Here is a 27,427-nt window from a genome sequence, read left to right as displayed (position 1 = left end):
CTGAGGAGAGACTTGAGACAGACAGCCCAGAAGCTTATTATAGTCCAAGGCCAGTAATAAAAGCCTGATAGGAAGCAAGTTGAAGAGACAGATTCAGGAGAGGCTCTGAAGGAAAAGCTGACGTCATCTGGCAACCAGGCTTCATTCTGGGAAGACAAACATAAATGAGTATAAAGATGTCCCTTGAGGTTTTGAACCTGAGTACTTTGGAAGATAAATCTCCTCAAGGGTAGGGACTTATTTGTAATTCCCCCATGTAGCTAGCAGTTGCTAGTGAAAAAGAATTATAGTTTAGGGCAAAAGCTTTGTTATAAATCAATACAAGGGGGGACCAGAAAATAAAAGTGGGAAGATCTTCTGGAGAGCAGACGCTTGTGGTACAGGCTTCCCCCGCTAGGTGAGTGTGCTAGGAACCCATCTGTATCAGTGCGCCAGCTGGCGTTGCTGTGAGAGGCTGCGTTCATCTTCAGGGAACTTACTTGGAAGACTTCCAATGTTTTTGCTCTTTTCATGATGGTTGATTTACTAACGCACCTGCCCACACCGCACTGGGTGTTCAGCAGTTTTTGACAAACAGATAACAAACAAAAAAAAACCCTTGTCCCACCCTCCCTATTCACCTGATCTTACCCCAGGTGACTTTTTTGTTGTTTGTTTCCCCGGATGAAAAAAGTCTTCAAAGGGAAATGTTTTGCTGATGTGGAAAAGGTGAAAATAAAAAACAAAAAAAAAAACCCAGCACTAAAAGGCATCAAAACCTACGAGTTCAAAGACTGTTTTAAGTAGGGGAAAAAACGCCTCCATAGGTGTATTGCACCAATTGGAGAGTACTTTGATGGTGACCGAGGTTTAAACATATTAAAATAAATACAAATTTTTTATAAATTCCAGATTTTTGGGGGTCCCCCCTCATGTTTGATTGTGACTGTCCAAACCTGAAGTAATCATACTTTGAATGTAGTCATTTATTTATCCAACAAATATTTATGGGACACATACTGTGCTTTTTTAAACCTGACCTGTGAACAGTCCACCTAGAGACGGAAAGGAATGTTTCTGGAATCATGTTCCCTCGCCCTGCAGTGTGAGCAGGGACTGGAGGGCCAGCTGGTAGAACTGCTGAGGGCCCCCGCGCACCCTTTCCACCTGCGGTTCTATGACCAGGACTGGAATAAAACGAGAGAAGCAAGAAGAATGGCTGCTTTGGGAGAAGAAGATAAGTTAGGTTTAGAGTATCGGATATAATCATCAAAAGATTCAGCATATCTAAGTGGTTAAGATAGTGAGCTGTGGAGCCGGACCTCTTGGGTTCAGATCCTTGCTCTACCACTTACAAGGTGTGTGACGCACAAGTTGCACGTCTTCTTCCTCTGTAAGCTGAGGATGACGATAGACCTACCTAATAGGGTTCTGAAGGAGCGAGTGAGGTAATACATGTAAATGTATTTAGGGCTTCCATGTGGCAAGGCCTTCTGGGTGCCGCAGCAAACTCAAAGGGGCACCATTCGATATTTTAAATAGATTAAATTTTCAAAAGAAATGGCAGTTCTTGACATCCATCATATCTCTTAGGAGCTACTGGCTTGAAGTAATTCACAGTTTCAACATGTCATCATGTATATTCCTTTTAGTGAAGCCCTATCTTCTCGAAGTTGGGTTTTCTGTGATTGCTCTGATCAAGAGCAAGTACCACATAAAACCCCACACAGGCACCATGAACCAACAAAGTTGGGGAACGTTGGCCTTGCACAATGCTCCAAACAGAACATTCCATCAATGATTGTTTTGTATACTCATCATCTCAGGAGACTTTCCAGAGAGCAATGGAAATATGAGGCCTAGAATTCAGTGGAACAGTTGAAACTAGGGCTAGAAGTTGGGTCTTTCCCGTGCAGTGAATGAGACACGTGAGTAGATGAGAGGGAATAGAACCTAGAGCAGAACTTTGTAGAATATACTCACCTTAGGGCCCTGGCAGTGGGCAAGGGGCTGTCGTGTTGGACGACCAGAGAAGGGTCAGTGTCTCAGAAGTGAGGGGACAGACAGCCTCAAGAATAGATGGTCTCATGCTAGAGAAGACAAGTGGGCAAGTATAGTGTGGAAGAAGTGGCAGAGTTCAAGGACAAGAAGCAAAGGCAGCAGGGGTGGAACTCCTACTGGAGAATTTTGACTGATATGAAGAAGGGAAACTGGATTATCTCCGTGGTAAAAGTGACATTTTCAGTGTTGAGTTTTGTTTGGGGAGTGGGGTTTTTTGTTTGTTTGTTTGCTTGCTTGTTGAATCCTGCTTTCTAAGGAGGAGCAGAGAAATCATATGGTAATATCTTGATGATTCCTCTTAAAGATCATCCCACTGGAGTGGAACTTTTTGTGATACAGAGCAGAACATAGTAACATTTCAAAGATGCCTTCATTTTGGTTTTACTAAATCAACAAAAGACTATTCACCACCCCTCAAAATAATGTCTCTTGTGTAGCCACTTCAGAGAAGTATGTCCTTTAATTATCTGCATGTTTCCAGAATGTTCAATTTTCTCTGAACAAACTAAAGCTGGCCTGGTGGCCTCGTGCCTGGCGCACCCAGGCATTGTTGCCAGTCTGCTGGTAAGCTAAATTCTGAGCTATAACTAGACTTGTGATGGTGTTACATGTATTCTCTCTCTGGTAAGGCTGAAGGTGAAGAACGACAGCAGTGACTGGTGAAGGCTAGTTACTACTGCCCTGGCCGGTGTGGCTCAGTTGGTTAGAGCATCACCCCATAACCGAACGGTTGGAAGCTCGATTCCCTGTCAGGGCACACACCTAGGTTGCAGGTTTGTTCCTGGTCCTGGCACACACAGGAAGCAACCAATCGATGCCTTTCCCTTGCATTGACGTTTCTGTCTTTCCCTTCTGCTCTCTAAAAAGCAGTGAAAAAAATTTTTTTCCTTAGGTGAGGATTTTTTTTAAAAGGCTAGTAAGTGCCATGTATTGAGTGCCTGCAATGTGCCAGGCTCGCCCAGGCATTTTACATGCATAGCAGTCTGGACTGATCAGTATCTTTAGCTCCATTTGGCAGAGGAGGAAGCTGAAAAGACATGGGGCCAGAATTTTACATAGGTTTCTTTACCCCCCAGCCTGTACTCTTTCCATTCCACCGCATGCCTTTCTGAAGCTAAGAGATGGCTACCCAGTGCCATAATACATCCTTGGCAGAGCTAAAAGTAGGCTCCAGGCCAGGGAAGGCCAATATAGTGTGCTGCCTGAGATGATCCTGCTGAGACACACGTATAGATGTCTCAAAATTAGAGAAGCGGAGTATAATGAAGTACAATGAAAGCTTGGACTCAAAGTCAGCAGACTCAGACATCTTATTCTAATGTACTTCCTAGCTTTGTTCTCTTGAGATTGCTTCCTCACTTCAAATGAGGTTATTTATACTAAATAAGGAGATACATGTAACACACTTAGCACAAGGCATGGCTCAGTAAAAAGCTGGTGTTACAATTACTGTTGCTTCCATCCTAAATTCTTCAAAAGCATAAAATGATAACATCTCTTTAAAACTTTTTTCCAACCACTCGTTTCACATTAGATTAAGCAAGGAAACCACACTTCTATGGTTTTGTTTTTGTTTTGCTTTGCTTTTTAATCTAACACCCACCTTTTTGGAGCAAACTCTGCACTTCCCTCACCTATTTGGAAAAGAGTTAAGAGCCAACGAAAACAGTCTCCAAGGAGCGAAAGCAGATGTTACAAAGCAAGTGTCCTGCAGCTTCTGGGAGCGCTTTATTTGAGGGGGATGGAGGTTGGCTAGAGACGGATCACGTGACCTCTCTGAGCCTGTTCTCTGTGGGATAGTGAAGTAGTACTCAGCTACTTCACCTACAGAGTGTTGTGAAAATTGGATGAGGTAATACAAATGAGCGCACCCTGGCCTTTTCGTGCACACAACTCTCGGTCTTTGTCACCCATTTATTCCTTCTTGCATGTTTGTTCTGCACTTACATCGTGCCAGGCGCTGTAGACAAAGAGGAATAAGACAGTGTCAGCTTTGGGTGTAGTAACGGAGGTCGGAAAGCATTCAGTGTGCCGAGCCTCAGCAGAGGCAGGTGCTGCGGGGGCAGGAGGCGAGCCCGGGGGTGCCAGCGAAGGTTTGCTGAGGGAGCTGTCATCTGAGCCGAATCTTGAGGCCAAATAGGAATTAAGGAAGAGTAGAGCTGAGTGAGAATTAGTAAATTACAATAATAAAAGCTATATTTATAGAGGTGGAATCCTACAGAGTGTTCTCAGCACTACACTAAGTTTTGTATCTAGGGGATACCAGTGAATTTCACAAGAACCTGGTGAGATGTAGATATTACCTCCAGTTCACAGAAATAAGCCCAGAGAAATGGGATTACCTGTGGCAGGACACGCACAGACCAGGAATTTAAACCCGGGTTTTTCTGATTATAGATTCCATTCTCTTTCCACTGTACAGAAAGAGTATTTAAATTATATTCAGTGGTATATTATGAGAGATAGCAGAAAGATAGAGGGTATTTTAGAAAGATTTCTGTTCAGAATGGTTAAAATAAAAGGTTTGGTGTGAAAATTTTACTTTGACACCCTCTCTTTTAGCCAGATCAGATTTAGGGATCTTAGTCCAGTTCATTCACAAGAGCATCAGATGTTGTAGTGGTTACGAGGTCGGGCCAAAGCCAGGCTGTTGGAGTTCAGATGCCGGCCCTGCCCCTCCCTAGATATGTCACTGTGGATCTCGTTTCCTCGTCTTTAAAATGACAGTAATGTGGCACTACCTAATAGGTTTGTTATACGCTTTAAATTAATTTCTACAGGTAAAGCTTTTATAATAGTGTCTCCTATGTAGTTTTAATATTAATGAAGAAATTGGATCCTGTCATCAACAGAAAAAAGCCAAGTTTTATTTGTAAGATTCCTAAATTATGTTTTGACTTAACCCCCCCCCCCGCCCCCTATATTTTATCCTTTAAAACACATTCTTAAGCTAGAGTCGTGGATGAACTTAAAGAGGGATTTTCATTAGATTCCCAAAGAGTTCTAAGACCCCACAGAGTTAGTTAAGCAGGACTACTTTATAAAGAGCATTAAGAAGTTGCCCTTTGAAAGATCTTGATACTGTGACAAATATCATCAAACATTTAAAAGGATGTTCTGGCTGTAAAATTACAACATTGTGAATCATAGTAAGTGGACATGTTGCAAGCTATTTGCTACAACTAATAATAATGTATCCTCATTTTCAAAATATTAACATTTTATTAAATCGGACCCTGACTGGTGTGGCTCAGTGGGGCTGGGTGTGGTCCGCAAAACGAAATGTCAGGACACAGGCCTCCAGTGCTAGGTCCTGGTTGGGGGGCATGCAAGAGGCAAACTGTTTCTCACACATCAATGTTTCCTTCCCTTTCTTTCTCCCTCCCTTCCTCTCTCTCTAAAAGTAAATAAAATTTTTAAAAATTTTTCTTCATGTTGTCACAAAAGATAGTAGTTTCATCTCTCTTTCTTTCTTAAATGCAGATTGATTTTATTTATTTTTTAAATGTCAAAGTTAATTATAAAATATTTAAAAAGTTTAAAACCCTTATAAAATCTCAGCAATTAAACCAACATGACACCAGAACAGAAATAATCAAGTAGATCAATGAAATATAATGAACATTCTAGAGACAAACATATATATCCGTCTAACAATATATGATTAAGTTGATATTTCAAATCAATGGGTAAAAAAGGCTTATTCAACAAATAAGGTGCATGGACCGCTATTACTTGAAATAAAACAAATATAGAGCCCTGTTTCACACATTATACAAGAAATATTCGGGCGAATTAAAAATCAATAGGTAGAATCTAAGGAGTATTACAAGAAAATAGAACTAATATTTTTCATGACCTGAAGTAAAATATTCAAACCCAGGAGCTATAAAGTAAATATTGACAATAGGACTATATTAAACATTTAACTATATAGTAATATACATATATAAAAAAAGTTAAAGGACAAGGAATAGAAAAGTATTTGCAACACATTTAAAACATGGTTAATAGGGGTTTTTTTGTTTTGGGGTGTTGTTTTTTTTAAAAAAAGTTCTATAAACCTTTAATCAATAAATGAATAAAGAATACCAAAAAGTCATTTAAAGCTTTTTTTTAAAATAATAGAAATAGGCAAGAAATATACCAAAACAGGTTTAGTTTCAACAAATAATAAAGGATCAATTAAAATTTTTTTTAACATCATTGTCACAATCAGACTAATGAGTATTAAAAATATTGTTGATATCAAGTATTGGCAACTCTGAAAAGAACTGGGTATTCATAGAAACTTTTTCTTCATCTTAAAGCAGTCCCTTTAGCATATTTTACAATGCTGGTTTGGTGGAGGTGTATTCTTTTAGCCTTCTTTTGTCTGGGAAACTCCTTATTTCACCTTCCATTTTAGTTGAGAACCTTGCTGGGTAAAGCAGTCTTGGTTGCAGGCCTTTACTTTTCATGACTTGGAATATTTCTTGCCATTCCCTTCAGGCTTGCAGGGTTTCTGTTGAGAAGTCAGATACTAGCTGTACTGGGGCTCCCTTATATGTTACCACCTCTTTCTCCCTTGCTTGCTTTAGGATTCTCTGTTTGTCTTTGATATTTGCCATTTTAATGATGATGTGTCTTAGAGTGGGCCTCATTGGGTTCCTTTTGAGTGGGACCCTCTGTGCTTCCTGGACTTGTGTGACTTTTTCTCTCCTCAAATTAGGGAAGTTTTCCATCATTACTTTTTCAAACAGGTTCTCTATCCCTTCCTCATCCTCTTCTCCTTCTGGTATCCCTATTATCCAGATCTTACTACATTTCAGGTTGTCCTGCATTTCCCTCAACACCTCTTCATTCTTTTTGAGTCTTCATTCATTTTTTTTTTTGCTTTTTCTGGGAGCTTTTTTCTACCTTTTCCTCCAGCTTGCTGATTCTGTCCTCAGCCTCATTTAGCCTGCTTTGGATTCCTTCTGCTGTGTTCTTCAATTCAGAAATGGTATTCTTAATTTCCTCTTTTCTCTTATTGATAGTTTCTATGTCCTTTTTCGTGCTGATATAGTTTGCAGTAAGTTTTCGTAGTTTCCCTGCAGTTTTTTTTAATTCTCTCTGAGCTCACTGAGCTTCCTTAGAATCGTTGTTTGGCACTCAATATCTGATGGTTGACTTGCCTCTATTTCATTTAGTTCTCTTTCTGGGTATTCCTCCTTTCCCTTCAAGTGGGGCGTATTTCTTTGTCTTCCCATTATTTGTGAGACTCTTCTCTTTTGCTTCTGCTTCTTAAATTGATCTGTCTTGATTTCTTGACTTTGTGGTGTGAACTTCTATGGTTGGAGACCGCTGTTTTTACTTTCTGGATCTACCTCTGATGATGTCAGATGTTGACCCTGTTTTACTTCGGCAGTTTGTTCGAGACTTCCAGTAATCTATTGTTTGTGGCTGTCTCCTTCAGCGGATAATCTGTTCTCAAATTTTTTTAAATTTTTAAGCGAAAGGGGAGTCCATGTGATTCCAGAGGTAACCACTGCGATTGAGTTGGGATGCCCCCACTTGCACGAGGGAGTCTAGAGTGGAAGTGCAGGCCGTGCGTTTGGAATCACGTGGGACTGTCTCGTAGGTGTAGAGATCCTCCACTGTTTGTACATTTCTAAGTACTAATTTAGAAAAATATCTGTGCCCTAGAAGAATTTTAACCCTTAAGTCTGAATTTCAAACTTCAGGTGCACAAGCTGAAGCTGGATCTTGCACAGTGGTTAGGTTCTGAGGTGGAAATGGTAGCGTTTCCCTTGAAATTGCCCCAGGGAGGCTCCACAGTGAAGGCCAGCAGATTCTCAGTCCAACAGTGTCAGCCCAGTGCAGCTAGATTTTCCTGTCTTCAGCACCAGGTGAAGTCATTGGCATATGTGCAGGAGCTGTAATTTTATTATTTCTAATAATGTTAGTTACAAACAGAGTCACAGTTGATTAGTAGTGAGTTGCACACCCTTGAGAGAGACTTACAGGAACCATCTGGGGAAAGCAGATTTATCCTCTGTCACACTCACTCCAAGGAACAGGTTCTTAGAGTGGAATCACCTAGACTAATCAATTGATCCATAGCACATGTGCACGCATCTCCTCCTCCTCTCCTCTCTTGTCCTCTCTCTCAGCTGAACCCAGAACTTAGGTGAACTTGGTGTGTGTGAGTGTGTGGAGTGCCACTCCATTGTACCTTGGGCCTGGCAGAGGGGGATTTGAAAGGAAGGAGCCTTAGCTGGAACACTGAAAGCATTTGAGGATGTGAAGCTACTACTAAATCAATAGAGATATAGCACCCAGAACTCTTTACATCTCTATGCAGGACTGGCTTCACCAACAGAATAGTAAAAATAGGATCTTTACTATTTAAATACAATGTTTAAAGTAAGGGCTTTGTCACTGTTTTCTTTGTCTGATGTAGGTCAAATGATTTCACTCTGTCCTCCTTAACCAGCATTTCTATGTGTGAAAAGGCTTTTTGGATGCCACAAGTTCTAAGGGAATAGAAAAGAACTCATAGTAGTTTTCTATTGTAGCATAACAAATTATCACAAACCTAGCAGCTTAAAACAGCACTCATTTACTGTCTCACAGTTCTGTGGACCAGGAGTCCAGCTCAGGCTCAACTGGGCTGTCTGCTCGGCTCTTGCCCGGGGCCAGCGGTTGTCTCCCAGGTGTCAGAAGCTCATGCGGGTGGTGGCAGCCTTCACTTTCGTGCAGTTGGAGAACTCAGGGCAGCCTGTTTTCTTCCAGTTCAGGGCCAGCAGGAGAGTGCATGCTGGTGCATCTTGTTTCCTTTAAGGGCTCACCTAATAAAGCCAGGCCCGCCTAGGATAATCTTTATGATTAACTCAGATTCAACTCCCTAGGGACCTTAATTCCATCTTGCAGAATCCCTTTTGCCACATCATATAAAGCAATCGTGTAAGTCAGGACCCCATCACATTCACCAGCCCTGCCCACGCTCACAGGAGGGCGTTAGGGCCTGAAGACAGGGGGTGGAACTCTCGGGAGCCAACTTGAATTTCTGCCTATCACGTAAGTATTATTGAGTACCTACTGAAGTGCCAAGCACTGTTTGATTAATTCCTGCCTTTGAGTAAAAACGGTACCATCCACAAGTTCTACCAGGAGGGAAACCAAAGCTCGAGGAAATGAAGTGACTCGTATAGTTAGTAAAGAGCACGATCAGGACGCTGCCCTGGGTCTGCTGGCCTTCAGCGCCCCAGCTCCCTCCCTGTTGCCACACTGCCTCTACCCCGTCCTGTCGCTTCTGCCTCCTGTCCAGTGTATCTGCTTTTCTCCAAGCCCCCCGTCCTGGCTGTAGGCCATCGCCGTCCTCCCCGGCCCGCCCACAGCCGCCCGAGTGGTCTCCTGGCCTTGCTCTCGCTCTTCTGCAGTCTGTCCTCCGCAGTCCTGACGTGCAGTCAGCCCGTCACTGCCTGCCTCAGACACGGGATCGAACGCTGGAATCGCTGCTTTGGGGTGGAGCTCGCGCTCTGAGACAGAGGCTACAGGCATCAGTCTATGGGCTCTGCTTGCAACCCTAACTTCACCTCTCTCCTCTCTGTGTGATGTGTTGCCACCCCTTGTTCCCTCCGCCTGAACACTCTTGACCACGCTTCGTCTGGCTAATTCTCCCCAGCTATCAGGTCTGGACTAAATGCCACTTGCTCCAGAGGCTTTCTTGGACTCCCTAATTAGGTGAGTTGCTCCCATTGCCTGTTCCTCTAGCATCCAGGACTTTTCCTCTAATATATCGCATTTTAGTATCATGACCTATTTACCTGTGTGTCTGATTCTTGGCTGTATTCCTGCTGTCTGGCAGATAGTGGATACTCTAAGAAATATGTATTAATAAGTGAATGGCAGAGTGCTTTGATAGGTTACATTTTTCTGTTACCTTTCAAATCTTTTCTAGTTTCTGCTTTTTCTTGTTTGCCATTGGAATACTTTTAATATCACACATCAAAAGAGCTATCCACTGCTAGTGCTTTATTCAGGATCAAATCATTAGTATAAGGTAAAGCAGGCAAAAGATAGTGGGCCTTCAAACTCTCAAATTTATGTGTGTTCCACTGTTTTGTGCTGCTTAATTGCCTTAGGATACAGTCTGGGCTTTGAGCTCATCCTCTTAACTGCTCACTATACCAGGAGAGGTACTCAGTATATACTAGTTTATTTTCTACATAGTTTAATGCAGGCTTTGATAACAGAGGCCCTTTCTTCAGCCTATGGATTTGTATCTAATACACAGGGTCCAGCACAAATAACGTCCCTTTTTTATTACAAAATCATAGGTATGTAGTTCTGTAACGTAACAGTATCACTCAAGCACACCATATGACATTTTAGGTAAAACATTCAAATTAAAACTATAAATTATTACACCCATATTATTACCCTGCCAACCACACTCAAGCAGGCTTGACTTCTCTGCTGAACCCTATATTAACCAGGAGTTATCATTTTGTAAAGTTTTAATTTTCTGTTCCTGCTATAGATAGCCTTGTGAAATAGGGAGCAATAAATGTTTTGTAGTATTATATCATGTTTGAGAAAACATTGTTAAAGCTCCTTTCAAGTTTAATATGACCAAATGAGCTGTGAATTCTCTTAAGCACCTATTCTTTCTATTGGTCTCAATATTTAGTAGTGAGATTGATTCTAAAGTTGAGAAAGGTTTGCAGTGTCTAGACTTCCACAAATTATTCTTTCATCATACACTCCACTAAATGCCAGGCCTATGGATAAGCTGTAAAATTTTCGAAGCTGAATTTGTAACAAAAATGCCACAATTTTTAAATCCAAAGAAGTGCTGTTTCATTAAAAATACTTTGAAAGTTGTTGGAAATGTTTCCATTTCTCAAAATGGTTTCAGAATTTTTTTTTTAATTTTTAAATTGCAGTTGACATACAATATTATATTAGTTTAAGTTATACAACGTAGTGATTAGACATTTATATAACTTATGAAGTGATTCCCCGGATAAGTCTATGACCCACCTGGCACCATACATAGTTGTTACAATGTTTTTGACTGTATTCCTCATGCTATAGTTTACATCCCCTGACTAGTTTTATAACTAACAATTTGTACTTAATCCCTTCCCCCTTTTCACCTATCCCATGTTACTCACCAAAAATCGGAATTCCTTTTGGAATTAAACTCAGAGCCGTCACACAAGCTTTTTTGTTGTCATCAGTCTTCACTAGTCTTTGGCCTTTGAGGGAACAAAGTTATTTTATGGAAACATTAAGAACTAAGGTGAACAAAGTGTGGGCACAGGCTTAGTTTAAAACAATATGCAACTCTGAAGTCAAGAGCAGGACTGTGTTGTTTGTTGGTTAGTTTTTGGTCGTAAAATCTGACACTTAAGGCAAACAGAAGTTCCCAGTAACTTTTGAAGCACCAAACATTTGTGCCAGAGTGACTGCAGGGCCAGGGAGGACCGCCGGGGGCGGGAGAGGGGGCGGGGGTGGAGGACTGATCACTCATCTGGACCCTTGCAGATGGGCTTGGAAAGCAAAGCCATCCGGAGCACATCTCGGTTTACTAGATAAAGATTACAAAGGGGTAACCTTTTCTTTTTAAGTAGTAACTTCTTCTGTAAGGAAGCAACATATTTTCTTTCTTTGGCCCATAATGCATAGCCCAGGCTACCTAGGTTGTACTCATTCTGCTTTTATCACTTAGCTTAGTTGTAGGATCCAAGTAAGTCACTGTTTTCTGAATTTCCTTTTTCTCATCCTCAAAGGAATGGTTTGGACAGATGCTATCTAATGTGTCTTTTCAGGTAGGAAAGCTTAACTTTTTTCTCTCAGTCTATGGGTAGTTCTAAAATGGAATGCATAATAATATATAATATAATCTTTTGTTTTAAATATCCCTCATTGACCTGGCTGTTTCTCAAAAGTCATGCTTTGCTCTTGGAATTTTCATAGTAATGGTGAAGAACAGACACACTTCAAGTTGTAGATAGCAGTTTGTTGAAGCGAAAGAGGTTTGCCTTTCATTGACTACTGAAGAATTGCCGTCAATTTACTTACCTCACCCCTGGACCATAAGAATGTGAACAATCAAATAACAATAAAGTACAAGTGACAGTAAAAGCAGGATCAAGGAAATTTTTTTTTTTTTTTTTTTTAAGAGGGAGGAGAAGGGAAAGAGAAAGAGAGGGAGACATGAATGTGCAATTGCCTCTCACACGCCCCCTACTGGGGACCTGGCCTGCAACCCAGGCGTGAGCCCGGACCGGGAATCAAACTGGTGACCCCTTGGTTCACAGGCCGGCACTCAACTCATGGAGCCATGCAAGCCAGGGTGGATCAGGGAAATTTTAAGATTAGAAATAAAATGCAAAGGAACGGAAAGGACATTGATTTGGTTCTTGGCTTTCAAAGTTTAAAGAGAAGTTGTGTGGTTGTTATTTCAAAGGTGAGAAAAGTGACATCCCAGGAGAGGAAAAGAGTTTTCTTAGCACCTGGCTCCGGAAGGACACATAACGTGGGGCTGCATGCAGGAAGAATGAGGGCTTTCCAAGTCATTATGCAGCTGCAACAGTCTGAAACATCTGAGAATAAGTTAGCATGCGTTTTTACTTCTGAAAGTAAAACTGATAGTCACCTCTGATAAGTAACATGGGTTAACTTAATTATCCCGTTTGGGGAAGCTGGTTAGTAGTTGAGAACGCTTTCCGTGATGAAAAGGGGTAGTCTCTTTCCTGGGTTGTAACCATAGGTTCAGGGTTAGTCAACTTGTGTTCTAATCAAGCCTTACCCTGTTCCGTTCTTATGTGGCTCTAGCCAAAAAAGAAGAATATGTCAGCCTACCAGGTGTTCTGCAAAGAGTATCGTGTGACCATTGTGGCTGACCACCCAGGCATAGGTAAGAACACTTCTCATCTTTAGTCTTTTTGGTTCCACTTGTGCCTCTGAAGCAGTGCGGTTAGTTCAGCCAGTCACGAGGCAGCTTCTTCCTGTAGTGTTAAAGGGACCCAAGTCTGGTTTTTTCCCTCAGTTCTGCAAATTACTTTAGATTTTGTCGTAGTGTATCCCGGCCGTAAAAGAGAGACACTTTTTATTTATATCTCTTACGCTGAAAAAATGGAAAACCAAGTAAAATTAAATGTTACAAAGCCCAGTATATAAATATGCAGTTGTTTATTTCCAAGATTCTGCAGTTGACCTTTTTCTTAAAATGCCCTTGGGTGTGCAGTTATGAGATGACTTATGTTATATTGTTCACATTTGTCTCTACATTAGAAGTTAGTGAGGTGAGAAAAACACTACACCACAGACCTTGGGCAAGGCACTTAACTTCTATAAATCTCATTGCCTAAGATGTAAAATAGCTTCCCAAACTTTTCATCAAGGTGGTTGGGAGGCACACATGAAGTACCGTAAAAGGTAAGAATGTGCTGTATAAGCACGTTTCATATAAAAAATTCTGTAGTTAACATCAATATTGAGTAAATTTGGTATGTGAAATTTTAGTTTCCATTTTCACTGAAATGTGAATTCACATTTACAAATGCTGGGATAGTTTAAAGAACTTAAAATGAGGCTTAAATAATATTAAGCACTGTCTTGCTACAGTTAGTTGTATCCAGATTCTAGGAAAAATAAATGATGCTGGCAGTTGGAAAAAATTTTAAAAAAGAACATGCTGTATAAGGCCGGACCCTGCCGTACAAGCGGAAGGGCAACACGCAGCCAGAGAACTGCTTCTCAGCTGCTCCAGGGAAATTCTTTGGTACAGAGCGCTCAGAAATTCAGCAAAAACCTACTATCTTTTATCAAATTCTACATCACATATTTTCTCTAACCTAAGTTGATAAGCCATGTATTGTGGGATTAAATTAAAAGACACCGGAAAGATGCTTTAACGAATAAACCCCGAGAGAGCAGATGCATGAGGGTTTACAGGTATCTCATGACCGCCACCACTTAGTGATTAACACTTAGGCTTCCCTGCCTAAGGAAGGGAAGCAGGAAAACTGGTGGGGTTGGGTTGGGTTTGATTTTCTGAAAGAATCTTGTGCTATTACAATCTGATTTCAAAACCTTTTTCCAGTGTTTGCTCTCATCAATCTTGGTTGGTTTTTTTTGTTTGTTTTTGTTTTTTGGTATTTAAACGTCTATTTTATTGAGTTTTTTACTCTTTTATGCCAGATTTTGGGGAACTTAGTAAAAAACTGGCTGAGGTATGGAAGCAGTTGCCAGAAAAGGACAAACTGGTAAGTACACTTTCTCACAAACACATTTTTTATTGCTTTATAAGCCTTCCAAAATGCGATTCTCCTATAGCACACCCAGCCAAAGAATACTGAAATGGGGGGGGGGGGGCGCGCGGACAAATGAATGGAAAATGGTTTAGTAGAGGGCATTAACACCAGCTGGTGCCGGTTTACTCTAGGTAAGGATTTAGCTGAAGGAAGGCTATCTTTTCTAACCTCTTCAAATTTATTTTGCAACAGCTTTACATCTGAGCCAAAAGATAACCTCATTTGGCCAGTGATTGAAGTGATAAAAGAAAAAGCCCCTTTACTATAGACACCTGCTAGTCAGCCACGGTCTGAGAAGTGAGGATAGTCAGCCACGGTCTGAGAAGTGAGGAAAGTCAGCCACTTAGTCGTCATCGCAAGTAATAAAAGCACAGGTCTATGTTTACTAGGGACCCAGGTTCTAAGCCATCCCCCTCATCAGCCACAGCCAATGAACGTACCTGCTGTAAAGAAGCTAAGAAGACCGTGATCAGTAGTGCTGTCTGACTCACAGTCACTTCCCAGTTGGATGATAAGAAGATGGTCTAGGAATTAGAATTACCGTCTTGCTTTAAGGTGTAGCTCATCTGGGTAAAACAACTAAAATATTTCTCACTCAGGAAGTGTATCTTTAGTTTCTGTTTTTCATGTCGATGTTATCCTGCTATTGGTATCACCAGCCAGGAGCTTAGAATATATTCAAGCCACATGGAGGTGACACTGAGCCAGATGTTTCTGCCATGGTTTCACGTTCCAGCCTTAGATCTAAAAGTCAGTGCTGAGATCTGACTGTGAGCATTGAGGAGCGCTTGTCGCCCTCTGTGGAGCCTGATGGCCGCTCGGTGTGAAGCCTGCGCAGTCCCCCTCTGCCCGAGAGTTAGCACTGACCCTCTCTCTGCCCTTGTGCTGTTCCCTTTCTTTTCTTCATTATGCTCTTCTGCGACTGCTTTCCCTTTCACTTTTTTTTCCCATTTTATTTTATTTTGCCCTGATCTGATTGCAGATTTGGAAGCAAAAAGCTCAGTATCTGCAACACAAACAGAACAAAGCAGAAGCTACGACTGTGAAAAGAAAAGCATCGAGCTCAGAAGGTTCCTTGAAAGTAAAAGGTAGTGGCCACCTCCCTCTCCTGCCTCCTTTCCCCTGGAGCACTATAAATTTTGCTTCCTAACTGAGAAATTGGGGGAGCAGCCTATATTAGAAGCAGATCTTGATACCCAAGTATTATGACTGAACATTTTAGGTGGAAAAAGGCATTTGGAAAATCAGAAGTCAGCAAACTTTTCATTAAAGGCCCTGGCTGGTGTGGCTCTGTTGATTGGAGCATTGTCCCGTAAATCAAAAGGTTACTGGTTCCATTCCCGGTCAGGACAGATGCCGGGGTTGCAGGCCAGGTCCCCTGTCAGGGCACCTGTGAGAGGCAACCGGTTGATGTTTCTCTCCCTTTCTCCATCCCTACCCCTCTCTCTAAAATCAGTAAACATGTCCTTGGGTATGGATTTAAAAAAAAAATTTTTTTTTCCAGTAAAGGGCCGGAGAGTAAATATTTCCGGCCTTGCAGGCCCATGTGGATATTCTGCCACATATTCTTTGTTTTTTCTACAACCATTTAAACATGTAAAATTATTCTTACCTCACAGGTCATACTAAAACAGGTCATGGGTCAGATTCGTCCCATAGTCCATAGTTTTGCTATTGCCTGGCATAGCTCATAAGCAGGAAAAATCAGGAAGGACATTTTTGTGGTGCTCAAGGCTATAGCAAGCTTGATCTCTCCATTTCTTCTCTGTTCGCAGCGTCCTCTGCAGTACTGTCACCCCAAAAGAAGTCCCCGCCCACTACCATGCTATTACCAGCCTCGCCGGCCAAAGCCCCCGAGACAGAGCCCATTGATGTTGCTGCCCATCTCCAGCTGCTGGGAGAGTCCCTCAGTCTCATCGGACACCGCCTGCAGGAAACAGAGGTGAGCCCTGTTGTCGGCAGCGTGACTCCAGGGGCCGAGAGAATTTGAATCCGCTCACTGCTTCCACATGTGTGCGTTGAGCAGCTCCTTTATGCTGGACTATGCCAGGTGTTCCGGGTGTGGTGATAAGGAAGATACGTAGTAATAGAAACCTCTAGAGAGTTGGAATCAAAGCTTACACTAACACCATCCTATTGAAACAATGGCACAAAAACAAATTAGAATAGCCTATAATTTTTTCCCCAGTTTTATTAAGATACAATTCACATATAACCGTGTAACTTTTTTATTAATGCATTGGAAAAGCTGAGTACAAATCCCATGGACATTTTGATCACTTATACTTCTAAGACAGTTTGAGTTTTTCTGCACATTTTCAGCAAGGTTTTGAGCAGACAGATTAGGATGTACAGAGGATTAACGGCTGCGCTACTTTTCTGAAAGTTGGTGGCAGATAGGGAAGTTGAGGTTCTCAAGCTCTTCATTACTCTGCATTACACTTGAATTACACAGTGCAGTGTGCCCTAGAGAGATCTCTGTCCTTTTAAGCTTTGAAATCACCTAACCTGCCAAGCTGTCATGTTCCATTTCTATTACCATATTCATCTTCTAATTGTATTGTCCCCTTGGCTAACTCAGGAGCATAGTGTTTCAGTTTTGTACTGGGTTCTCATCAGACGTTTCAGCAAAGAAATCAGTCTAAGCTACTAGGGCCATTTTAAGCTGAAAGTGTAGGAATATAAAACCATTCATTTGCTTCTATGTGGAAGTTGATTGGCCAACAAATGAAATGCCAATGGCCACAAGAGATGAAGTGGTATCTAAATTCTTTGGCTAGTTTCAAAAATTGAGCAGTTATAACAATATAGAAGTTATAACAATAGTCTAGTCTAAATATGTCAAAACAACTAGAGTACTTTCAAGTAGGTTGATATTTGAATGGATATTGGTATTTCCAGAATGAAACATTCTGAAAGCCTTAGTTATTTATACATTCTTATGTTTCCTAAGAAGTTAGAATTTAAAATGATTTTTTTTATGCACCATCCATATTCCAGATTTTTCCTTATAGTTCCATTTAGTTTAGCAAGTATTTATTGAATACAAGGCATTATTCTAAAAGCTTAGGGTATTAGAAAATCTGAATAGCTTCCTTATTATTTGCTATCATCCGGAAATGTACAGTCTGATTAGAAAGAGAATCGATACATGATTAGCAAATTAAAAGAAGCCAGCTTCTGGGAGCAGTTGCTGTGAGTTCCATATACAAGCTCACCAAAAAAGGGAATTTTGCAGAATCTCTAGTCTCCTTTTCATATACTGGTCTTACTGAGGTGTAATTCACATACCATAAAATTCATTTATTTTAAATGTAGAATTTAGTGGGTTTTAGTATATTCACAGAATAGTGGACCCATTTCTGCTAATTTCAGAACATCTTCATTATCCCCACAAGAAACCCCGCGCCTATGAGCAGTCATTCCCCATCTCCCCCTGCGCCGCTTCTTCCAGCACGCTAACATCTGCATGTGTCCTCACAATTTTGCAATTTTCATGCACGCCTATTATTTATTTTTTTATGAAAATAAATCTGTCCATGCTTTCACAGTGATATCCTCAATATCATGAGTGTGATATTCTGGTTTTTTCCCTAATATACATCAAAATGGCTGTCTACCAAAATAATTACTGTTCACCTACATGCCACTTTAAATTATATACTGCACTTTGTGGAACATTAATTTTACACAGTTTTGCTTATTTGAAAATTGAATACCTGAAGCCTAATGAAATGTGACAAGTACGAGTTGACACAGCGATTTGTGACCGAGCCCAGCCTGCCTCACTCCTGGCCTGTCCTCAGCCCGCTGTCCCGGGCCAGCCGAGGCAGAGCAGGGGCCAAGGATGGAGAGAGCGGGGGGAACCGAGGCCCTGTGAGAGGGAGGCGCTATTCCGCCCGGGCTGGAGGGCAGAGGAGCGGAGCCTGTCCGCGGAGATGCCGGAGAGAGGAAAACTCCCTGCCAGGAAAGCTGTGGACGTCCCTGTTTCTCAGCCGCGGGGTCTTCTACAAAATGGGTCAGAGGGGGTCCAGGAGGAACCCCACTCCTGCTTTAACCAGATCTTGTAGCGCTTTTATATATTGGGGTCCACTGCTAAAATGGGTTTTACTGCCAAAATGATGAAAAACTGGAACATCCAGTGTGTTCCATGGAGGAAGGCTGAGCAGTGAGGCTACAGCCCACACTGCAGAGGGTCTTATCGGGCGTTCTGGGGGTCTGTACCTTGCTGTCCAGAAGCTGCAGGAAGTTGTTGATAGGGAAGGATGTAATCAGAGCTCTCATTTGGTGTTCTCTGAGAATAGCTTCTATAAATAGGAGACTGTGAGTGAAAACAGACCAGAATTGGGGAGAAGCTGTAACAATAGTCTAGTCTAGATATGACAAAGATTTGAATTAATCCAATGAGTGTTTTGTTTGAGAGCTTCCTACTATATGCGAAACACCAGTAGTTATCGGGGGGCTATAAAAAGGAATAGGACATGGTTCCTGCCCTCAAGTAGCTTAAAGTCCATCAGGAGAGTCAGACATAAGATATTAGCCGTAATTAACTGTAATGGTATAATATTTCCAATAGGTCATTTTTTTTAACTTTTTAAAAATTTTACTTTTTTTTTTTAGAGAGAGGGGAAGGGAGGGAGAAAGAGAGGGAGAGAAACATCAATGTGTGGTTGACTTTCACACACCCCCTACCAAGGGACCTGGCCCCAACCCAGACATGTGCCCTGACTGGGAATGGAACCAGCGACCCTTTGGTTCACAGGCCAGCTCTCCGCCCCCTGAGCCACATCAGCCAGGGCTAATAGCTCGTTTTCTTTGAATGGTTACTCCATCAGCTTTGCTTCATAGTGCTTTATATGGATTCTTCAATTTAATTCACACTGCAGCTTTGTGAGGCAGAATCTTTGTTTCTCCTATGTTACAGAAGAAAAAAGAAGAAACAGAGACTTAGAGAGGTTAATTAACTAGCTCTGAAGTTCAGCCTCTAGGGGCTGAAACAGAGACTTGAATTTGATGGCTCAAGGTCCCTGCTCTCAACCCCTCCCCGTAGTGCCTCCCGTGGTAATGGGAGGAAGGAGACATCAGACCAGGGTGAAGAGAAGGCAGGGTCGGTGATGGGGAGGCCTTGAGACCAGGTGGCTGTAGGAGTGGCTTTAGCAGAAAGGAGGGGTAGTTACTTCTCATTACAGCACGTCAGGATTGAGACCTACCCAAAAAGAGAAACCTAGCAGGCAGCCAGAAATGCCGTTTTAAAGATAAAGATGTTGGTAATAGTAATAATTACTGATGACTTTCAAGCATGTGCTATGTTCCAGGCACAAGTACTTTCTACCTCTTGTCTCATTTAATCCTGTGCTACAGCTGCCGTTAGTGGTCTGTCTGCAGGCAAAGCAAAGTAAGCAGCTTGTCCCAGTGCAGGAACAGGGAGTGGGCTAGCCGGCTCCCGGCCCAGCAGTCCTGACCCAGAGCTCAGGCTCTGAAGGACTCTGCTCTGTGGCCTCCCACAGTGATGGAGGCGCACGGCACTTTGGGGTGAGGCAGGCTGTACGAGTGCTGGGCAGTGGCATCTGCAGCAAGCAGTCTCGTTTCTTACCTCTTTGAATCAGACGTATAAACAATATGAATTGTCTAAGATGTTAAAATTTGAAAGGAACCCCATTTTTCTCTTTTTAAGAGTGAACAAATCAACCCAGAAAAGTGGTATCATCAGCTCTCAAAAGCCACACATGTGGAGAAGTATGTGCATGTTTATGTTAAATGCTGATATGTAGGGCCATAGCATTCTAAAGCTGCCACAGTTGAGCTGTATTTGAGGCCTGCATACGAAAAATACTTTTGTATACCTGACCGCCACAGATCTTCCCTGCAGCTCTCCAGAGTAGGAAAGGCGTATTTTTTACTATTGCTAAGTATAGGCATTGCCCTACTATTCTTAACTAACCCAAGGTCGCACATAGAGGGTAAGATGGGTAAGAAATATAGAAAAGAAACCCGGGACTGTGTTGTAAGAGTTTTCACTTTAAACAACTTACAAAGTTATCTAAACGGATACCTTCCATTTCTGCGGCACGTGTCCCAGAGCTGCTTAGACTAAAGAACGTGAGGGGTCAACCACAACATGGAGGGAGCGTCAGGGTGTGATTCCCCTTACAACCGACTCCCCTCGAATGCTCTCCCTTTCAGGGTATGGTGGCTGTGTCTGGCAGTTTGTCAGTGCTTCTGGATTCCATTATCTGCGCACTCGGCCCCTTGGCCTGTCTGACCACACAACTACCTGAACTGAATGGCTGTCCCAAACAGGTCTTGGTGAGTTTTCCTTGTTTTCCTTCGACTTGGGGACCTGGGCCCTTGGGAGCCAGAGAGGCCTGATCTTAAAGAGTTTGTCAGGCACAAGCTCGTAAGACTCCCCTGGCTTCTAGCACGCAGGCTCCGTGCATGGTTCGGCCCAGGCACGTGATACTGTTTTGTTGAATGCATGCCGTGCTTTCAGTGAAGCTAGAAAGCATGCCGTGCCATCAAATAGTCCCGTGGAGAGAAGCCCTTGAGGTACCACAACCCCTGTGTTTCCTGGTCTTCTACACACAGAGAAAGTGCAGGAGCTTCCCGCCTCTTTTCTGCTGGGATCCATGGGAGAAGGGAGCAGAAAAACTAGCGTAACAGACAGCAGGGTGCCATCTTCACTCTCCCCGTGTTCTCAGACTCTGGGTTTTCTTCATCTCTCTCCCCTCAACCAAGGAGTATGTGTCAGGGAACTAGGGGTTAGTACTCTTCCACTGAACCTTTTCCACTTGTTTTACAGTCAAACACACTAGACAACATTGCATACATCATGCCTGGACTGTGACAGCAGAGAGTCCTGGGACGGGAACCTTACCCAGCCCGCTGCTGGTTCGTGTACATGTGACTGTTCAGACCCCTTCACTGGCCACCGGGTGTAGGTTTTAAATTTTTATATACATATGCATATATATATATATATATATACATAATGTACAGTATATACATAGGACTGTAACTACTTTGCTTTTAATAATCTTATGAAATGGCAAAGGTTTAGCCAAGAGGAAGCCTTGGCATGATAATGGGCTTAGGATTCTTTTTTCTCCTGTGGTGGATAAATCTGCCTTAAAAATCAATGTAACTTGGGGCTGGGGGCTTGTTCTGGGTGCCAAGTGCATCTCTTTATGGACAGCTACAATGTGATTTTTTTTTTTTCCAAGCTCAGTTGTACCTCCAGACCCATCACTGACCATTTGCCTTACCTGTCTCACAGTCGGAGATGTAATAATAAGATTATGGGAAGATGCCAGTTGACTGAAAGCACAAAGCCTTTCAGCTTGAAGTGTGTTAGGTGGGAGGTGATAAAATCATTCCCATCTTAGAGTTACTGCAATGGCTTAGGTAAGCCTAGTGGGGGGTTTGCCCCACTCTCTGCTACACAGGTGTCCATGTCTCAAAACTTGTTGTGATCATTGGCAGCCTCAGTGGGGGCCAAGGAGCTCGGTGAGCCCTGGCAGCCTAAACACCATGAAGAGGGTAAAGCAGTCCATTCCACCAGCTGAACTGCATGTGGTGTGAGCTGGTCCAGAACCTCTGGCCTGCAGAACGAAGAGCTGGTATCTTCCATTGGCAGCATTTGCTTAGCCACCAAGTCCTCACAGGTTTCTGCTTGGTGGCTATGGAAGGTGAACTTTGCCCAGCGGGATTCTTGGGTTCATCTTATTGGCTCCCCTGGTGGCAGATACACAGTGTTCTGCATTCCACACATAAGTGAATTGCAAAAAAAAAGAGTAGTTGATTCTCATGTAGGTTTATTTATGTGCGCGTGTGAATGTATGTTTTAATTATGTGTATTTAACTCTTTAAAATCTCTTAGATTTTAATTTATCCTGTAAATTTCTGTATATATAATTTAATAACAAAAGCCTCCACCAGCAACAGCATGTGGAAGATACAGATTTGTTATTTTTTTCCTCCCTTCCTTCCCCTGACCTCCTCTGAAAACTCTAAATCATCTGCATTTTAAGGTATTGTGCCTCAGAAAGGAATCATTATATCAGGATACTAATTCTTTATAATTCAATAATGTCAAGAAAGTAAAATAAAAGGAATGTTTCCATTCCCAACTGCCCTTATTTCCAAAAGAACCAGACTTTTTGCTTCCTAGTTCCAAAGAAGACAGTTGAGCACTTCAGCGTTGTCATTAAATGTGTGAGATTCCCTGCCAAACACCAGCTTGGAGGTAGCTGTGCTTTTTTCCCCAGCTAGGTGGAGCTCTACAGCATCAAAGCAGGTGTTTGCGGAGAGTGCGCAGCATCTTGTTTAACTCCTTCTTTTCTCCCCACCAGTGCGGTCACAGGGCTTTGTTTCTTAACGGTATTTTTTGGCTGCTGACTGCCTTTCTCAACTCAGAGCAGTTTTGAGATTTAATTGGGGAAACAGGAGGAAACGGGAATGTTTGGGAACTAAAATCAAGAGCAGAAATCTTGTTTTGATTTCATGTGTTACAACCTGTACCATGCCTCGTCTGTTCCCATGGAAGCTTCCTGTTTGACGCAGGGCATCAAGGAGAGGGGACTGGAAGACATGGCTTAGTACTGAAAGAAGTCAGTCCTACCATTATCATTAAGGAAATCCTGATGAGGACCTGCTTTTTGTTTGTTTTCCTTTAAAATCCAATCCTATTGTATTTGTATTTAAAATTTGTACACATTTGTATAATAATCTGTACCTTGTGGTATTTGGTACTATTAGAGGAAAAACTTTGGATTCAGACCTTCTTGCAGTTTTTATATCATTTTATTTTTTTTTTAAATAAATCCTAGCGGTTTGATCCAAATTCCATTACAATTGTATAAAGAAATAAAGTTTTGTACTTATATTATTAAAAATCACATTTTTAATATTTATAGTCCAGTCTCAGCTATCTTTTCCCTGCTGCCAACCAAAATTGCTCTGAAATTATAAAACCTGTTTTCCACACTATATGCTACCATAATTTTCTTAAAAAGAAAAAAAATCCATCTGGAAGAGAGGTCAGACCTCTGATCTTAGTCATTTTCCTAACATACATCTTGCTCTGTTTCTATTAACTTTTACATTGTGGAGTCTTGCATATTCTCTCTTTTGCAAATTACAAACCGAATGACTCTGCAAAGTGTAGCTCTGTTCATTAGCAAATAAAATTGTGTGAGCATTACTATGTTCTCCTAACTCAAGAAAATGTCAGTCTTGTGTAAGGTTCACATCTGAATCATGTGTTTAAACATGACTTTTTCATGCTGTTTCAGTATTGTCCTGCCTTGGTGATGCTAAGTCACTTAATCTTTATAGGTATCCAAAGTCCCATCTGTAAAATAGTGTTAATGTCACTTCCCTGTCTCTAAGCCAGCAGCCAGCAGGCTGACATAAATGTTTAATAATATTATGAACATTTAATATATGGAGATTTGAACCTTTCAAGGTATAAAATTTTTAATGCAAACACAAGTTGTTAATAGATAGAAGTAGTAAAATATTATGATTGAAAGGCTCTTAATTTCTTAAGGAGAGGCAGCAAGAAAGAAACCATCGTTGCTGCATGACTATTATAGAGAGTAATTTGCATATTTTATCTCGATTAATCCTCCCAAAAGCCTTATGAATATTATTCCCCTTTACAAATGAGGAGACAGATGCAGAAAAGTACTTTTCCTAAGGTTATACATCTAGTAAATTGAAAAGCCAGAACAAGCACACTGGGACAGACAACCCCAAAACCACTTTCAAAGTTAAATTATGTATGTAACTCATCAGAATCCTTCTACAATATTATCTACAGTATTGAGCAAATGTGATTGTAGGAAAACTATCTCAGACCTTTTCATCATTCAAATGTCCTTTTGTTTTAGCTGGATTTTATGATACAGGCCTCACTTGTCATACTTTGACAAGTTTGACAAGACTCTGAAGTCTAAACTTCAGAGGCAAAGTATCTTAATTTTTGTCTAACAGGACTTAAGGGATATAATAGATTACATTACAATTACGTAATATATCAATCCTAAGGGACCTAAACATTTTTACCTTCTGAAAGGCATTTGATGTTAATGTTGCTAAAACACTTAAAAGAAAAAATTAAAACAGACTTTTAATATTTACCATTTATGTTCCTATCTGTTGTGTTGACAAAATCCACACACTTCCATGTCTAACTGAAAAGCGATGTAGCCATGACTAGGGTGGCTCAGCAGGTTGGGCATCAGCAAGCAAGGCAAAAGGTCACCAGTTTGATTCCTGGTCAGGGCACAGGCCTGGTTGAGGCCCAGTACCCAGTTGGGGTGCATGCAAGAAGCAACCGATTTATGTTTCTCTCCTTCTCTCTAAAAAATAAAATCATTTTTAAAAGAAAAGCTATGTAGAGTTATGTTTACATGAAGTTATATGATTCCACTCCCTGTTTAGGGGGTGAGGAGGGACGTTTTTTCTGCTTTTTCTCTCTGAAGGGTAAGCCTAATGGCTGTTTTATTCTTGGCAGTAAAGCCAAGATCTTTTGTCCATAATCACTTTAAACCAGAGTGATACAGAAAGGCAAGAACTTCTGATAAATCACCCCACACAGACTAATGGAAGAATCCAAAGGAAGTTCATGCTAAATAAGACTCCATACAACCAAGCAATATTCTTAAATGAAGAAAAATATGGATGGTATCTGACATGAAGTTCACTTTAAATATACATCCTTCCCTTATAGCCCAAATACCATTACTGAAAAGTAGATTGATTTAAATTTTCGTGTTGGTTACTGTGCTGGACAACAGTAGTGAGCAAAATAAACATAGTATCCCAGCCCTCAAGGAGCATCTAGACTGGGTGGGGGAAGGGCGTTTATTAACAAGTTTTATGTGCATTATTAAGACATTCAAAACACAGCGGTACATGACTTCCATAAAATTTTTATACTGGACCATAAAGACGTGGGCCATTAAACAGTTTGACATCTGTTACACAGGTTAACACACAGAAGTGATTAAGTTATAATTTGGTTTTCCATCATCATAAATTTCTACACAGTCTGTTTACTACTAGCCTTTCAAATTTAAGGATCACAGACAACATGATCAATAGTATGATCAATAAATACGAAAGCCTCAAACTACCAAAGCAGTGGTTATTGTATCCTTTGGAGGCTTTAGTGAAAAACATAACAGAGCAGATACCTAATGTAGTCCCTGAGAGAAAGGTTGAACAAGATAAAAGCTGGGGAAGGCCTTGGAGAGCCTTAATTTGGGGTCTACAGCTGTACTTCGGGGACCCCAGAAACCCTTAAGTTATACTGCGTCTCTGATTTTTTTCTTCAGAAAGGCTGTGGCTTCAAATTCTCAAAGGAGCCTGTGGCCTAAAAGAGAAAAGTTGAGAGTCCTTGATCTAATTCCAGCATGCAGAGAAAATGGGAAGCTGTCTGGAACACACAGTAAATTAACGGCACCACTCGCGACGACATCTGTGTGCTTTCTGCTACCCTGAGCTCTAACCCGTCCCGAGCTGCAATTCATCGAGCTGGCTTTCTGTCAAGGTAGCTCAAGCTCCTGGCTCCTGGCTCCTATTTGAGATAAGTGAATCTGGGCTGCAAACAGAACTCAAGTTGCAGTTGGGAGACCTCGACCTCATATAGGAAGAGTTCCATCAGGGCAGGGAGACAACAGGCCAAAGAGGACGTCTACCCCAGGGGTGGGTATGTGCTCACAGTAAGGTCCCAAGGGCTAAGACAATTAAAAGTGAGAGCTGTACTCTGAGCTAGCTCTGTAACCTTACCCAACTCACTTATCTGGTCTGAGACCCGGTTTTCCAGGTGTGTTACAAGATCGTCAGGCCACGCCCCTAAACCCTTAAAAAAACCTTGAGGGCGTGGCTTACACAGGCCCACGCCCCGAGGCTTCCTACTGCCCTAGGAAGCGCGTGACGTCCGCCAGGGACGAGTAAACCTCCACGTCTGGGGTGGGGCCTGCGGTCAAGTTCCAGACTCCCTCCGCTCCGCCCCCACCGGCGCCTCCTCGCGGACCATCCGACGCGTCACGTGACGGGTCGGCGCTGCTGGCGGTTGCTGTCAGCTGATACCACGGGTTGGTGGCAGCAGCAGCCGCGGCGATGGACTTTCTCCTGGGGAACCCATTCAGCTCTCCAGTGGGACAGCGCATAGGTGAGTCCCCGGAGCCTTGTCCAGCCAGGCCGCAGGGCTCCGCGCTCAGACTTAAACCCCTCCGGGTGCCTGAGGTACCCAGCAGCGCTTCAGGGGGAAGGCGGGGAGGGAAACGAGGCAGGCGCGTCTCTCTCAGGTCTGGCCCCGCCCAGTTTCCCGCCCATCTTGATTGACAAAAGCCGTGGTCCATTAGGAAGCTTCGGCTTGTGATGGATGCCTACGGCAACCAATAGGTAAAGAGAGAGGGCGGGTCCGTACGTGTTTCAGCCAGTGTGCGGTTGCTGGGGTTGCGAATCCAGAGAGAAAGTTTAGAGGGTTAAAGGGACTACGTGGTTTTGTAGTCTGGGTCCCTTGACTGTTTTCGTCGTTTCCTCAACCCGGGTCGCGCCCCCTGGGCTCTTGCCCTCTCTTTCGTGGCTCGTTGGGCTCTCCAGACACGGTTGCCTGAGAAGGTCCAGAAGTCTATTCTCCCAGGGCCAGAGACAGGGCTTAGCGTCTAGGCGGCGACGTGGGTGGAGGGGAGTGCTTGGCAGCCCCGCCTCGCCCAGACCAGACGCTGAGAACCCGCCGGACGAGGCGGCCAGCCTAAGCGACCAAGGTCTGAGGACGTACCTCCCATGGCAGCCCTCACCCACCAGCATCAGCTCAACGCATAGAGTCGCCACGGTCTGAGCTGGAAGTGATCTTAGAAACCACCTGATCGTGCCTCCCTCATTCCTCAGTAGATGGAACAGCTGAGCACTCTGGCCTGAGACACAGGCTTACTCAGAGCCTAGGTCTCCTGACTCTCTTGCTCCCTGTTGGCAGGAGGCTTACTAGTTCTGTGGCTTTACCTCTCTGTGCCTAGATCTCCTCACCTGTAATTAGGGGATAATAATGGTCCCTTTCTCTCTGGGGTTGTTGTGAAGATTAAACTCGT

General features: G+C 42.5%; 2 protein-coding genes across 4 annotated transcripts in view; both read left to right on the top strand.

Annotated features, from left to right (window-relative positions):
* HMGXB4 (HMG-box containing 4) overlaps positions 1–23,037 on the top strand; it is a 34,844-nt gene extending 11,807 nt beyond the window's left edge. The window contains exons 7-12 of the mRNA XM_054574560.1: positions 12,850–12,931; positions 14,218–14,282; positions 15,313–15,418; positions 16,106–16,272; positions 20,514–20,636; positions 21,130–23,037. Of these exons, the coding sequence (XP_054430535.1) occupies positions 12,850–12,931; positions 14,218–14,282; positions 15,313–15,418; positions 16,106–16,272; positions 20,514–20,636; positions 21,130–21,174 (588 nt within the window). The 3' untranslated portion in view covers positions 21,175–23,037. The remainder of the gene's footprint in view (positions 1–12,849; positions 12,932–14,217; positions 14,283–15,312; positions 15,419–16,105; positions 16,273–20,513; positions 20,637–21,129) is intronic.
* Positions 23,038–26,297: 3,260 nt separating this feature from the next.
* TOM1 (target of myb1 membrane trafficking protein) overlaps positions 26,298–27,427 on the top strand; it is a 39,892-nt gene continuing 38,762 nt past the window's right edge. For 2 of the 3 annotated variants that reach the window (XM_054574557.1, XM_054574556.1), the window contains exon 1: positions 26,298–26,508. In XM_054574557.1, coding sequence (XP_054430532.1) covers positions 26,457–26,508 — 52 coding nt within the window. In that variant the 5' untranslated portion in view covers positions 26,298–26,456. The remainder of the gene's footprint in view (positions 26,509–27,427) is intronic. The other variant, XM_054574558.1, reaches the window with a different exon arrangement.

The sequence above is a fragment of the Pteronotus mesoamericanus genome, unplaced genomic scaffold (assembly GCF_021234165.1).
Source record: "Pteronotus mesoamericanus isolate MK-2021 breed Mesoamerican mustached bat unplaced genomic scaffold, CSHL_Meso_final contig_263, whole genome shotgun sequence".
Lineage (NCBI taxonomy): Eukaryota > Metazoa > Chordata > Mammalia > Chiroptera > Mormoopidae > Pteronotus > Pteronotus mesoamericanus.
This window is presented reverse-complemented; position numbering and strand designations above follow the sequence as displayed.